Raw genomic sequence first — 15,389 nt, 5'->3', positions numbered from 1 at the left:
TAGGGAAGGGAAAGAAGGAGGGGTTCGTAAAGGTAAATTCTCAAGAATGGATACATGTTGTATGAATCGGGGTGGATAAAAGATAGCCTAATTTATCTTATAGCTGATAAATAAATGTTTGAAGGACAGTCTGATCATACAACTGGTAAATGATACTTGATTGCAGAAGAAATCACTTTTAATAACAAAAGCTTTATCTAACTCTACACTAACATAGTTAACTAACTTTATAAATGATTATTATAATAGAGATCATGAAAATATTATAATTAAGACTAATGAAGAGAATAAGCTCTACTTGAAAAGAAGAAGAAATTGCAATATTAAGAGAATAAGAATCTTATAGAGTTATCATATTGATAACTTAAAAAAATCAACATAGGGTGAAGTCTTTAGTCATATTAATTTAATAGATTTTCAACGAAAGTTTACACTGAATAAAGATAAAAGTCTTGATAAAGAATCTACAGTCCCAACCAATAAAAACACAAGAAGTTCACTAAGCATCTAATTATTTATAGTCATTTAGATGGTTAGTTTGTATCCAGCCAGCTCTCGCAGTTCAAATTCTCGGCTTGTCAAAGCATGCTGAGCAGCACTCAAATAACCATTACAATATCTCAAGTATAACAAAAAATAAAAAATCGGCACCCGTTTCAAGCTGGCTTGGAGCATGAGAATGACCTTCAGCCTATATGGTACATGGATTCAGACTGGACAGGTGTAGAAGCCTAGTAAAATCAGCTTTATCATATTCATAAACGAAGCATCCAAAATCACATGGCGCTCTCAACATCAAAGCTTCCGCTGCAAAAATCAAAATCAACCACGGAAGCAGGATACACCAGTTATATCGAAGGCGACATGTGAACTAGTCTGGCTGAATGGTATGTTGCAGGGTTAATAGGAGGCAAAGGGCTAATACGTACGGGAGCTCCATATCGATAATAAGGGGGCGATTGACCTTGTCGAAGCGTTCCCGGCAACGTTGAGAGCCCGTTTAACCATCATATCAATCTATCGCATCCTTCCACACCCCCAGCATGTGACCCTAACCCCACATTAAGTAGAGCCGATTGTCTAGATAATTCCTAACTCAATGAATGGACGAAATCCTTCCCAAAGATTGATTACGTTGGTTATTGGTAATCTGTGCTTAGTCAGCGTGTAATCTCGCTTACCTATAACTAGTGTTTTCCGCACCATTTCCCCCCCACCCCAACCCAATAATGAAAGTCCAGTTGCCACGTTTTTGTTACCTATCAAGATCATCAATCAAATAGCTTCATCCAACAACAAGTTCTAATTGGTACGGCCAGTACATAACAGCACCAATGGTTACCAACGTGATTCTCGAGACTTCGATGGTACTGCAAAATCCTAAAAGCTAGAGCTCCATCTGTATATTATTGGAATAGGCTTGCTAACGCTTCTCAGGGCACCATCACCGTCGAGCTCTACAACGACCATGCGCCCAAGGCACGTCTGCGCACCCCTCTCGCTTTGAAATCAATACCACACTTTTACTCTATTTGCTAATTCTCATTTTTCATTCAATTTCAGACATGCAAGAACTTTGCATCCCTCGCCCAACGCGGCTACTACAACAACGTAATCTTCCACCGCATCATCTCAAATTTCATGATCCAGGGTGGAGATCCAACCGGCACTGGCAGGGGGGGAAGTTCGATCTATGGTGAGAAGTTTGAGGATGAATTCAGCCCGTCGCTGCAACATTCTGGCGCTGGGATCTTGAGCATGGCCAATAGCGGGCCCAATACCAATGGCAGTCAGTTTTTCATTACTCTGGCTCCAACGCCTTGGCTGGATGGGAAGCATACGATATTTGGCAGGGTGAAGGATGGAATGGGAGTTGTGCAACGGATGGGGATGGTGAAAACGGGAGCGGAGGATAGGCCGATTGATGAGGTTAAGATTTTGAGTGCGAAGGTTGTGGAGGAGGGAGCGAAAGAGTGATGCTATAGCGGCATTGCGCGGCCTACCGTAAAGAGTGGCTGCTTTTATCTTATGTTCAATCAATTAAATCTCCTTTTTCTGCTGAAACATCTAGAAGAAGAGTTGAGATGCTGCTCTGCTGTGGGATTCATAGCCGTGTTTAGGAAAACATTCCTCCCGCCATGGGAAGGAGAGTTCCTATGCTCGAGCAATGATGCGGCGAGGATCCGTGCGGCAACAACATTATTGCGTTTGTCTATGGAAAAAAATGTTCCTCGATATAGAGTTAAGTTCACGAGTAAATAAGCAGGCAAGACTATCATTGAATATGGGAAGTATGTGTCACCGCAAAACGAACCGCTTCCATCAGACTTGTGATTCCGGAGCAGCAGATACAGGGTGAATTATGTACTCTACACTCCATAGCGGACACATCCAATGAAGGCGTATCCAAAAGCAAGTTCGCCAAAGCAACAACAGAAGCGTGAAGCGGCCTGTCTGCGTAGGAGTGAGTTGAAGAAAAGAAAAAAAGAATCTTGGCAAATTGGTTGTTCTGAATTTGAGGCTAGGGTTAAAACGCCAAGCCCTTGCCCTTTATCATGTGGCTCAACTCTATTTTTCTACGGAATATTTCTGCCTCTTTCTCCCTTTTTTTCTTCTCCTTGCTTTCCCACATATGAAAAAAATATAAAAATTCTCAACATTAAGATATATCCAACATTTGGACTTGGCAGCACTGTATATTATCAGCTGCAATGAGCTTCTATTTTATCATGGATTGAGCAGTGTATCTGTAATGTCCGTACGATTATCATGGAAAAGCTAACTGATGTTGACTGGGATGTGCTGATCTCCGGTACTGGCCTGCCACAGTCTCTTCTTGCACTGTAAGTGATAATCTGTTCTCTATATATGTGTTTACTTTGTTGACTGCTTCTTATGCTAATCTGCTTCATTCTGCTGGATCAGAGCACTATCTCGTTCAGGCAAAAAAATTCTTCATGTTGACAAACATGGCTATTATGGCGGCTCTGAGGCAGCCTTCACCCTTCACGAGGCTGAAGACTGGGTGAAAAAGATCAACGAGGGTGAGATACAGCGTTAACAGTTAACAATGGCTCTAATGGCCAAAAAACAGGCCACGAGTTCTTGACTCATGGATGCTGATCAGGCCCTGCTGACCAGCTCCGGGCTCTATTCCTTTTGAGGCCGCCTCAATTTTCTCCACCCCACCAGCGGGGGACAACGGCAAATTATCACCTTCAAGGGCATATACACTGTCATTGTCTCCGCAACTTATATACTCCCGTTCGAGGCTAATTCCATATCTTGTTTCGTCGAGAATATACCAACAATTGGAATTCCTGGCAGTAGGGAGTGTGTGGGTGTTCAGGGCCGCATCCGATCCAGCAGGATCTGTGTCTTTGGATCGAGTCCCTGGAAGTCGAGAAGATGTCTTCGCTGACGACAGCATGTCGAACAAGTCGAAACGAACGCTGATGAAGTTTTTAAGACATCTTGCTCAACCACTTCAGGAAGATGGGACAAATGAAGGGGACAGCACCCTTGACAACAGCCTGGATATTCCTTTTTCACAATACCTTGCGTCAAAGTTCCAGGTGCCTTTGGAGCTGCATGACCCGCTAATTTCTTTATCCCTGTCTCCTCGTTCGTCAGATGACACAAGCAGCAGCTACGCTCTCCGCAATATAAAAAGACATTTGGGATCAATTGGCGTTTTTGGCGCTGGTTTCGGTGCTCTTCTTGCCAAGTGGGGTGGTGGCGCGGAGATATCACAGGTAGGAAGTCGCGCCTGTGCGGTTGGCGGTGGTGTGTACGTTCTGAATAGGGGCGTAAGGCATGTGGAAATGCCAGCCACTGGTCAAAGAGACGGTGATGATCCACTACTGCGTGTGCAGCTCTCAGATGGGGAGACTGTCAGCAGCAAGTTTGTTGTGGGATCGCCATGGGACTTACCAGCTGCATCCGAAGCAGCAATTGCCTCTTGCGCCAGGGTTGCCCGCGCCATTATGATCGTGTCGTCTCCGCTGGAGAGGCTCTTCCCACCTACGTCAGAAGGCGGACCCATCCCAGCTGGAGCTGTTGTGTTTGTCCCTGGAACAGCGGCTCGCAAGGGTCAACCCCCTGTCTACTTAAGCATACACTCCAGCGATACTGGGGAATGTCCGATCGGCCAATGTAAGTATCACTCTTTCTCCCCTGCTACATCAATATAAATCCAGCGCCAATACCCTGGCCATATGCTCTCACATGATGATTACACCTTTAAACGAATACTTATCTACATTGTCTGCAATAATATTGATGATAAACTTTCCTCTGACAGCCTGAAGAGAGCTACCCCAATTCGTCCCTTTGTATTATTTACAACCCATCATTACATAATGATTAAATATGCTAACATACCTGCAAGGTGTAATCTACGGCAGCACCCTTTTAACAGGCGATGATGATGATGATGGGCAATCCCTCATCCAATCCGCCACAACAAACCTCGTTACCTCCATAGATGCGAATGCAAGAATCCTCTGGAGTCTTCGATACACGCAACTAGGTACCATCAACGAGCCATCATCATCTCCCTCTGCTACAGAAACACCCTCCGTTTTGAGCAGTCTGTCAGATCGGGTATTCTCCTTTGCACCGCCTAGTCTAGACCTAGCTTTCGATGACGGATTGATCGACCAAGTACGATCGGTCTGGGAAACGATTACGGATGGGGATGTGGAGAGAGGGGAGTGTTTGCAATTTGAAGATCGCGAGGGGGTAGGGGAGGATGGGGAAGGTGTTTTGAGTTGATGTATATATGTATATACACATACCCTCATTGAGATGATTGTGTATTGGGGGTGACATAACCATCAGATTTGGGATTGTGTATCTGTTCCCGGATATTACCAGTAGTCATCAAGTGAGTTTTAGCTATAATTCGAGCTTTCTTGATACTCTCTATAATCACATTGTCCAGTTTTGAATAAGCATCCCGTTCCCATACTGTGTCCCTCGCAAACAGCCTACAGAGTTAACTAAAACTACCAGAGCTTGAAAGCTCAATCAGCTTATTGAGAAAAGAACTGAGAATTTAAATTCAAAAGACGAAAAGTGAAGATCGCTCATCTACTCCGTACAGCATATGCAATATAGCTGAATATAATGACGACCTAGTGCTTATATAATTACCATATATAATCCCTTGTGGGTTGTTGCTTAATTGTCAACTAGAATGATGAGGGTTGATCAAAGAGGCGGTCTGATACAGAAGGCAGATATTCAATCATATGCTGCGCCGGTGTTATAAAGGGGTCCAAATGTTGAAAATTCTGCCAGCGACTACTAACATATTTCCAAAGTCTATTCTCAGATCCCATAAAAAAATATTCTTAATCTAATTTAAGTTTATTTCGTGGTTTGTGGAGATAATCGATTTCGTATCCAGGGCAGAGGATTTTATTGCGCAGATCGTTGAGAGGCCCGAACGTTTGAGTGCCCGTCACGGTATACTTAAGTTAACTACATACATACATAGCCAAGTGTATACTATTATTTATGTTTCAAACACGTTTCAAAACGGCATTCTACAGTCCGAAGTTGAAACATGCTCAAATATAATCAAATAAACCATTGCGAGCAAATTGAACAGATAATACAGCCAGAATCTAGATGATTTTACTAGCATCGATATACTTTTTAACGGGTCCATACTTGCGTGAACACCATACCTCCACCCACTGTCAAGTATACTGCGAATCACAGCTAGTCAAAGAGACAGCTTTTGATGAGACGAAGATCGAACCTACTTTATTTTATTTTATTTTATTTTATTTTATTTTATTTTATTTTATATTTTTTTGATTGTTTTACTAGGATGGGCACAACCATTCATGTGCCTAGGCAATTAGCCAACTGTCTAACCACAAACCAGGATGGGTTTTCGCCGCTGGAGGCCCTGAATAAGTCATGGCATCAAAAAGATTAAAAACAATGAAGAAGAAGAAACAAAATATGACAGAATGGCCAAGCTTGGTTGATTGCAGAGTTTGCACGCTACGAGAACGACTATATTTTGGTGGACAACGGGGTCCCGTGACAGAAGTGTCCAACTCAATATCCACCCTGCGACGATTCCTCGTGTTTCTCGGACGGGTTTTTATCATCATCCTTGTCTATTTCCTATTGTCTTGGTCGAAGCACCGCGTAGTTGTACAGATCCCGTTCTTCGACGTAGACTCAGTAAGCTCAGTAGATATATCCATGCAAGTGTTGCCGTGCGGTATGCCTCGTCTTGACTCGCCTCGCCTCTCCGGCAATGTATATACGTACCTAGGTACTAACATACCAACACGCTTTTGTGTTGAACATCATCATCTTCGACATTTCCTCTCTTCGTCTTCGTCTTCGTCTTCGTCTTCAACTTCCTCTTCCTCTTCTTCTCTGCGTGGCGACGTGTGTCACTGCTTCCTTCAACGTTGCCTCTCGTTTCTAACCTCTCCAAGTCTTTCCCGAAACATACACCTCTGTGACTCTGCCCCCTATAATCACGAGGGGGAATAGCCAAAAGATACCCCTACACTCTTCTCGTCTTCACAATTACCAACGGGCTCTCAGGAGATACCTGTTGACTTCAACATCAAAGGCTCATGCCGGCCCTGAAAGAAACCAGTGCGGTTGCTCTCATATCCACTCCAATGTCATATGTCAGGCTCAAGTTGTTGGCTTCCGTCGTGGTCATCTTCACCATCGCCCTGTTCCTCTGGAGTCTCAACCACTATAATGACGCTGCCCTGAACTGCCTCACTAACCCCGGCCATCGTCTCTCCTCTGCGCTTTGTTCATCTTTTCCATCCCTCTCATCCTCCTCCTCTCTCCCCTCCCACTTACCAGCCTCACCACCATCACATCATGGAACTCCTCAACCAAAACTCGAATTCGGACAGCCAAACCAGCTCTGCGATACATTGGGCATAGCCACAACCCATCCCCTACCCTTCTCGGAATGGCTAATCGCAAAGAACTACACACGCACCTATCTGCGGACCCACCATCTTGCCCCCGAAACACAATTCGAATCCCTAGAAACCCTCCACGGCCGGGTCTTGCAGCCTTTCCGCCCCATGAACCGTGGTATGACAGTAGATCCATCCTCCGACGAGATATCCCAACCCTGCCCACCCATAGTGGACGTCGATGTAGCCGCTGACCACGACCCATCCCATACATCCAAAATCCTCTTCGGCCTCGCAACAACCACAGACCGTCTACGCCACTTCCTCCCTTCCTTGCTATACTCCTACGGTTCCACGCAAGCCAGCCTCCTCGTCCTCATCCCCTCCGACACCAAAAACCTGCGCGAGCAGGAAGCCTTCTTCCGAAACGCCGGGCTAGACATCACCCTCCAAACAAGCCCCCTGGAATACACAGCCCGCTACTTCTCTCTTGTCAACGCCTTCACATCACACATAGAAACCCACCGGCCCGACACAACCTGGGTCAGCTGGGTGGATGACGATACCTTCTTCCTCTCCCTCCCCTCCCTAGCCACAAATCTATCCACCCTCAACACTTCAAAACCCATCTACCTTGGCTCCCTCTCCGAAGCAAGTATGCAGGTCGATGCATGGGGCCACATCGGCTTCGGCGGCGCGGGGATCTTCGTTTCCGTCCCCCTACTCGAACAACTGCATGAGGTGTATGAGAGGTGCCAGGTATGGGGTTCCCAGCCCGGTGACCAGAAGCTGGCGCAGTGCATTGAGACATTCAGTGATGCAAATTTGACGACGTGGGATTCGCTCTATCAGGTGGATATACGGGGCGTTGTGGACGGGCTCTTCGAGTCCGGGAGGAGAATCGACAGCCTGCACCATTGGGAGAGTTGGTACAAAAAGGATGTTGTTAAGATGAGCACTGTTGCCGTTGTCGCAGGGGGGCGGTCTATATTGCGCCGATGGCGGTTCGACGAGGGTATCATCCTCGACGAGGAAACAAGGACAAGATCGAAAACCTTCTGGGTCTTGACGAATGGCTACTCGCTTGTGAAATACACTCTAACGGACCCGAAGCTATCCGCCACCGATGCGGTGGATTTCGATAAGATCGAGAAGACGTGGGATGAGGAGCAGGGGTTTGAGAGGAGGCTTGGGCCGCTGAGGCCGAAGGAGCAGGCAGGCGTGAGGAAGGAGAGGTGGTTGTTGGAGGATGCGATTGTTATTGGGGGCGATGTGTATCAGAGTTATGTGAGAGACGGGGAAGAGGGAAATGCTAGAGACGGGCATAGCGTTATTGAGTTAGTGTGGTTGGGGTCAAAGATTTGAGACAGGGTTTGGTGGTTAGTGGTGGATTTAAGTTAACTGAATTTGATTTGATGGAACGGCCCACTTTTTTTCCCTTTTAAAGATTTGACCTAAAAAATTAATTATAATTAATAAACTAACTAGTTAGTTAACTAGTTACACTAAGAATGACTGACAGAATAATTTTCAAAGTCGAAATACAAGATTAATAAGTAAAAATAAAAGATAAACTACTCAGCTGTCAGCAGAGTATGAGATCATGCTGGTCTGAAGATGAGTTGAAAATGTCACAGCATCAACACTCCATAGCTAGTTACAGAGCTAATATAAAAGACAAAAAAAAAGAAAAAAAAGAAAAGAAACGGGAGAGGAATGAATCCATGAAATTGGCTGCTCGCATGGTGGTTGGCAAATTGGCTTCCGGGAAAGTAGCACAAATCCCATCCTCCTCAGCCATCAAGATGGCGGAGGTTGAGAAGGGATGCAATTTTATCTGGTGGTTCCAGTGCGGACACTCACGGCTGAGTAGTTGGGGGGACCTGTGGGAGTTACCCAACGGACATTGAACCAGATATGTCAAGTCTAAATGATTGCTGCTACATTTTGAGATTATTTTTTGAAGAATTGTCATATCTACAAATTAACTAACAATATCAGTTGGAAGGAAGGGTTGTGATGATGGGTCGAACAACTTTCACCTAAGAAGTCCATTTGTAACATAGTAAACTGGTTAATCCGCCACTGAAAACCGCGGGCAATGAACTATTGCTGCATATAAATTGAAAAACAATTCAATCAAAATGAAAGCTGCAAAGATATATGAGATTTCTAAAAACTACTTTATATGAACTGTTTGCTGGCATCAAATAGCACTTAGAAATATGTAAATAATCATAAATTGACAAAAGTTAAAGAAAGATTCTTCTCAAGCAATTACTAAATTCCAGATTAGTGACATTTTTAATCTGACTGTAATTTCTATAACATGACACATCTTCTACTTTAAACATATACTTTTGATTCTATTATCACTCTCAAAATCAACTGAGCATCTAGATTTGTTAAATACTATTTTCAACTATATACATATTATAATTATTATATATTCTATTATCAGATAAAATTAAAAGAATCTAAAGATTATAAAACAGCATTTTATAAAATTTATAAGATGATATTTAAACTTTGATAAGACTAACTTTATAATAAACTCTATACAAAGTAGCTATGTACTTAATAAATAACTAAATACAGACTTGAAAGAATTTAAATTATATTTTAAACACTATTCAGTAAGTATAACATAGCTATTTATTCTTGATGATTATAATGATGAAAGCTCAATATCTTCAGAATTTCAAACATCTCAAATCACTCACCAGCTTGATCATAAGATTCATCACTTGTAGAGAAGTCTTAATAAAAAGAGACAGCTGTCTTGTAGCTTAAAGTCTCATCTTCAGTATCTAGAGAAAACTGCATAGATGACAATGAATACAAATCTTCTTCTTCATTCTACAAGCAGAGAATGAGTGAAAGATGAAGAAAAAGACATGAAGACATGCTAATCTAGGTCAGAATACTATTCTATCTATACAGGAAGATCATGGCCGTGCTCAGCAGCTTGATATACAGGTGGAAGCTTAGATATCTCACCAGTGAGCTCCACCATGCTTGTAGTGACTGTGTGACCTCTGAACATACTATGTGCAGTTGCCCTAACAAATAGCTATATACTCAACTATTAGATAATCTTAATTTATTAATATTTTCAATATTCAAGTGTGTTGGTTGTTGAATACATTGAATATTTGATGATTTTCAGAGAGAATCCACCACTCAATGTTAGTTACCACAGTGATGCATAATTAAAGCTAGACAAGTATAGTTAGGGCTCAGTGGGTGACTGCGGGTGGCCTTGAGTGGCTTTGAGTGGCTGTGTGGGTCATTAGGCTTGGGCCTAGGGGCGCTAGGCCTCTCCTGGGGAATGAATGGTATGGGCAGGAATCATTGAGCTGCTCAACCATAAGCTCATCCCCAACCCCTCACACAACCATCCCAAGGCACCCCCCCCCCCCCCCCCCTTCTCCCAACCAGAGAAAAGGCCGGGAGAACAAGAGGGAAAACATAAAATATGTCCACTCTTGATCCCGCCTTGAAATCTTGGGCTCTTCCCCGCCTCTCTGCCCTCCTCCTCCTCGATGATGACTCCCTCACTCAGCTGCTGGAATACACATGCTCACTTGACCATGATCAGGGCGCGGAGCATCTGCGGAATATCCTAGGCGACTCAGCAAAGGCGCTGGAGTTTATTGTTGGGTTTGGGGAGAGGTGGAGGAAGAAGAAGAAGAAGGAGGAGAAGATGAAGAGTGGTGCTGGTGCTGGAGAAGGAGAAAATGGCGGTGGTGCTGGGAAAATGAGAAAACCACCGCCATCAGCTGCCGGCCCGCTGATATCAGAGTTTATGCCTAATGTGCGCTCGAAGCCTGCAAAGGCCTCATCTGCCGCAAAAAGGCAACAGCAGCAATATCTAGCAACTTCATCCCCTTCACGAAACCGCAGTCGTAAGTCTCCTTCTGGCTCCGGTTCCGCTACCCCCACAAGCACAGACAACATCGCCGATCTATCTGCCGCCATCGCCCAACTGGAACTCACCACAAATCCTACCCTATCCTCATCCTCCAACTCCACCCATTCGAAACCTCGAAAATGCAACTGTCTCGCCACGCTACACCCTCTCTTTACCCCAGCTCCAAACTGCCTAAACTGCGGCAAGATCATCTGCTCCCTGGAGGGGCTTCAGCCTTGCTCCTTCTGCCAGCAACCGCTGCTAACGCCCGAACAGGTGCAGGGAATGATTCACGAGTTGAGAGCGGAGAGGGGCAGTGAGAAGATGCGCGCGCATAATCGGGGCTATCAGAGGCATGGAGGAAGGAATGAGGAACTGCTGTTGCCATCATCTGCAGATGGAAATGGAAATGCAGGGGGAGTCGTATCAGGTTTAGACGCAGCCAAAGCCCACCGCGACAAACTGCTACAATTCCAAGCGCAAAACGCACGCCGGACGAAGGTTGTGGATGAGGTTGCGGAGTTTGAGACGCCGGATGTTCACGGGCAGAGTACGTTGTGGATGACGCCGGGACAGAGGGCATTGGCGTTGAAGAGGCAGCAGAAGGTGTTGAGGGAGATGGAGGAGAAGGGGAAGGAGGAGTGGGAGAGACAGGGTAGGAGGATTGTGGTTTCGTTGAGTCTAGAGGGGAAGGGGAAGGGGAGGGGGAGGGGGTTTATTAGGAGAGTGGAGAGGTGGGAGGAGGCGGAGAAAGATGTGGAGGGACAAGGGGGTGGAGATGTAGAGGGGGATGCGGACGAGGAGGTGGAGGTAGGTGGAGCTGGAGAGGAGATGAAGGGTGCTTTTGGGAATAATCCGCTGCTTGTTGATGGGGGGTTGGTGAGGCCTATTTGGAAGCCGAAGGGGAAGGGGACGGCTGACAGGAATGGAGATGGGAATGCGGATGAGGGCGGGGTAGGGAGAAGGGGAAGGGAGCAGAGGCAGATGTGGAGAAGGGTGCAGGACGATGAGGGGGATAATGAGAGGTGGATTCTGGATGGGAACATGTATGGGTATGGGAATGGGAGCAGGGAGGGGTCTATGGAGGTTGAAGGGGACGGAACGGATTGTGGTTGATTTTATTTAAGTATTCTATATTTTTTTTCCTTTTTCTTTCATTTCTTTCTTCTTCTGTGGAATTACGACGGATAGATGGATGTGGAGTATGTCCTCTTCTCTACTTTGGATTTAAAAAAACGCATATTTTGATACGGATGGAATGAGATTTGTAAACTGGTTCCAGCATGCCATTCGCGATCATTATTCCTTGTATAAACACACATAAAACATCAATTAGACTTGGGATTTTGGGAATTTGGAATATTAAAACATTTGGAGGCTAATTTTTTATAATTGGAAACATAGAAACGAAAATGCACATTGGTTTAAACCGGAAATGTGCTTGTCGGCTATTTTGCCTATCCCGACTTTTGTCCTTTGCGGTTCCTTGCAACATTCCACTACCCCTCATTTGCCATCCTTTCAAAGTCCAATTCCCCAGATTATTTGCCCTCCAATTTTACTTTACTTCTTATATTGAGTGATATATCGCTAGCATTGATATCCAGATAGTGTCCGTTCCTCTTGCTATCTCAGATCTGGGCAGTTTATCCTAGAGATTATACACCCGTCAACATCGTCCAAGTGCTGTCCATCAAACTTGGCCCGGACGTGAGGAGAAGAAAATCGGGAAGATAGAAGAACAAGAAGGGCAAACCGGAAAGAGAAGAAAAGAAAGGAAAAGATCTCCTTTATGAACTATATTTTCTTGGATTCTATCAACATTCCATCTTCAGAATTTCTTTTGTTCTCTCCATCCTACTTCATCATTTTTGTTAGGTAGAGACTTGGAGTTGTTGCGCCGAAAAGACCCTTCAACCACAGTGAGATCAAGATACTACGCCTCAGTCCATACAACCAACGAGAGATTCATAACTTTAGATACTTATTCTACACGTTAAAGTAATTTTGCATTTACATTCGCAGCCATGTCCTCGTCCTCTTCCTCCTCCCCGGTCCTCGATGAAGCCCGCCGCATCGCTGCCCAGTTCGAGTATCCGGCGGAAGAGCTCAACCGCGGCGTCAGGGAGTTCATCCGGGAGATGCACGAGGGGCTGGAGGAGGAGGGTGCTACACTGCGTCAGATTCCGACATATGTAACTGCCGTGCCAGAGGGTACGGAGAAGGTAGGGTTTCTTCCTCCATTCTCTTTCGTCTAACCTTAGCTACACATGGGCTAACAGCTTTTTAAATCTAACTGCGTATAGGGCGTCTACCTAGCCGTAGACCTAGGTGGAACCAACTTTCGCGTCTGCTCCGTAAATCTCCACGGAGACTCGACCTTCTCCATCTGCCAATCCAAAGTCCCCATCCCAAGCGCTCTCATGACCACAAAGAATAGCGCAGACCTCTTCTCCTTCCTCGCCCTCCAAATCGAAAACTTCCTCGCAACTCACCAATCCGAACACTTCGATTTACACATCAAGAAACGACAAACCGGTGAAATTACAGCCCCTTACACAGACGACCATATCTTCAATCTGGGCTTCACATTCAGCTTCCCCGTCGACCAGCACGGGATTAACAGCGGCACTCTCATACGCTGGACGAAGGGGTTCGATATAAAAGAAGCTGTCGGGAAGGATGTCTGCAAGTTGCTGCAGGACGCCATAGATGAGCGCAAGCTGCCCGTCCGCGTCGCGGCACTGGTCAACGATACCGTCGGCACGCTCATGGCGCGCTCGTATAGCTCCCCTGGCCCATCGAAGGCACTCATAGGCGCCATCTTCGGCACGGGCACAAATGGCGCCTACGTCGAGAAGCTGGCGCGGGTAACCAAGTTGGATAAGAAGAATGGTAACAGCGCTGATGCTAAATATGACAGGGCGACGGGTGAGATGGTTATTAATGTTGAGTGGGGTAGCTTTGATAACCATCTCAGCGTCCTGCCAACTACGATCTTCGATAGCGACCTAGACAACGACAGCGTCAACCCAGGTATTCAGATGTTCGAAAAGCGCATTTCGGGCATGTTCCTAGGCGAGATCCTGCGGCGCGCTCTGCTGTCCATGGTCAAGGATCCGGCTGTGATGCTCTTCAACAACGATTCCGCTGCTGGGCAAAACGGATTAGTGACAATCATCCCGGCCGATTCAGACCTTCACAAGCAATGGGGCATAGACACCAGCTTCCTCAGCACAGTGGAGGCGGACGATTCACCAGCCTTCGATACCACACGCAGCCAAGTGAGGCAGGAATTCGGCATCGAAAACGCAAGTACAGACGACTGTCACGCGGTGAAGATTCTGGTGCACGCCATTGGCAAGCGGGCGGCGCGGTTAAGTGCCCTTGCGCTTGGGGCGGTGATTATCTCCACAGACCGACTGAGGGGTGACGGGGTGGTGGATATTGGGGTTGATGGGAGTGTTGTTGAGCATTACCCAGGGTTTGAGGGGTATTTGAGAGAGGCATTTAGAGAGATTGAGGGGATTGGGGAGAATGGGGAGGCTAGAATTACGATTGGTGTTGCGAAGGATGGGAGTGGCGTTGGGGCGGCGCTTGGGGCGCTTGTGGCGGGGAGGACGGGTAGCAGGGAATAGTATTTTTCCCCTTTGATACATTTATGTTTATTTAAGACAGTTAGTTAGTTAAGAGATATCTATCTATTACTAACTGTCGTAGTAGGTATTCTCCCGTATATATACAATGCCTGGTTTGAAAGCCACAGCTGCCTGCACACACTATCATCAGTCTCTCTTTACGTTAAATACTTTCCCTACAATAATTTGACAATTAGCGTAACGAAACTGTAACACTATAGTTAACTACCATTTCTTTGTCGAAGAGAAATCGTGCGTAGATACGACGGTATCTTCCGACCCACAAGAGGTACCTTGCCCGGTATCCCCACTCACTTTCTCTACTATAGCTATACCTATATATAGATATCTACCGCCTAGATCCTCCAACAATGGCTCCCCACCAAACCCAAACTCCAATAGACTTTTCGCGTTTCCCTCTCCTCGGAAATTGGAAGGACTCTGCGTTCCCTTCTCTCGCAATCGGCCTAGGCCCGCCCAGACTATTCCCCGGGTCGATCCGTTAAGTTGCTCTTGACCCAGGGTTGGGTTGGCAGCTTTGGGGTTCCCATGTCTACATGCTGAGCAGTAATGGCAGCACACAAAGAGGCAAAAATGAGAGACAAAATACAGTTCTACGATGAGTATTCCAGTCCTTGATGACATGTTCTTCTTCTCACTGCAGGTGGCTGGAAGTGCAATGTCGCAGTTATGAGGTTGATCTCGGTTTATCTCTCATCCCTCTGTGCCTTGAATTGGTTTATTATTTTTATCTTTTCTTTTTAGTATTTTATTATTTTACTTCTTTTATCTATATATTTTTTAATTCTTTTTAAGAAAAAATACTGTTCTCTGGGAATTATCTACGTTTCGGAACCCTGGTCCAATCTATCCATCCCTCTGCTATCCTTCCTGGCCCGAACATACGTACAGCAACTG

General features: G+C 45.6%; 5 protein-coding genes across 5 annotated transcripts; all 5 read left to right on the top strand.

Annotated features, from left to right (window-relative positions):
• Nucleotides 1-1,334: 1,334 nt before the first annotated feature.
• On the top strand, nt 1,335-1,977 carry PADG_07953 (peptidyl-prolyl cis-trans isomerase-like 1; the record flags this gene model as incomplete). The annotated part of the gene is made up of 3 exons (XM_010764951.1): nt 1,335-1,367; nt 1,438-1,449; nt 1,564-1,977. 3 exons carry the CDS (start codon nt 1,335-1,337, stop codon nt 1,975-1,977), a joined length of 459 nt encoding a protein of 152 aa, XP_010763253.1.
• A 792-nt stretch (nt 1,978-2,769) lies between these two features.
• Nucleotides 2,770-4,776, top strand: PADG_12381 (uncharacterized protein; the record flags this gene model as incomplete). The annotated part of the gene is made up of 4 exons (XM_010765096.1): nt 2,770-2,843; nt 2,926-3,044; nt 3,142-4,155; nt 4,391-4,776. The coding sequence occupies 4 exons, from the start codon at nt 2,770-2,772 to the stop codon at nt 4,774-4,776; spliced, it is 1,593 nt and encodes a 530-aa protein (XP_010763398.1).
• Nucleotides 4,777-6,614: 1,838 nt separating this feature from the next.
• Nucleotides 6,615-8,285, top strand: PADG_12380 (uncharacterized protein; the record flags this gene model as incomplete). The annotated part of the gene is made up of 1 exon (XM_010765095.1): nt 6,615-8,285. The coding sequence occupies one exon, from the start codon at nt 6,615-6,617 to the stop codon at nt 8,283-8,285; it is 1,671 nt and encodes a 556-aa protein (XP_010763397.1).
• Nucleotides 8,286-10,398: 2,113 nt separating this feature from the next.
• Nucleotides 10,399-11,949, top strand: PADG_07951 (uncharacterized protein; the record flags this gene model as incomplete). The annotated part of the gene is made up of 1 exon (XM_010764950.1): nt 10,399-11,949. One exon carries the CDS (start codon nt 10,399-10,401, stop codon nt 11,947-11,949), a length of 1,551 nt encoding a protein of 516 aa, XP_010763252.1.
• Nucleotides 11,950-12,860: 911 nt separating this feature from the next.
• Nucleotides 12,861-14,471, top strand: PADG_07950 (glucokinase; the record flags this gene model as incomplete). The annotated part of the gene is made up of 2 exons (XM_010765040.1): nt 12,861-13,058; nt 13,140-14,471. 2 exons carry the CDS (start codon nt 12,861-12,863, stop codon nt 14,469-14,471), a joined length of 1,530 nt encoding a protein of 509 aa, XP_010763342.1.
• Between the last annotated feature and the right edge of the window lie 918 nt (nt 14,472-15,389).

Source organism: Paracoccidioides brasiliensis (assembly GCF_000150735.1).
Source record: "Paracoccidioides brasiliensis Pb18 unplaced genomic scaffold supercont2.13, whole genome shotgun sequence".
NCBI lineage: Eukaryota > Fungi > Ascomycota > Eurotiomycetes > Onygenales > Ajellomycetaceae > Paracoccidioides > Paracoccidioides brasiliensis.
Note: the sequence above shows the minus strand (reverse complement) of the source record. Positions and strands in the feature narration are given on the sequence as shown.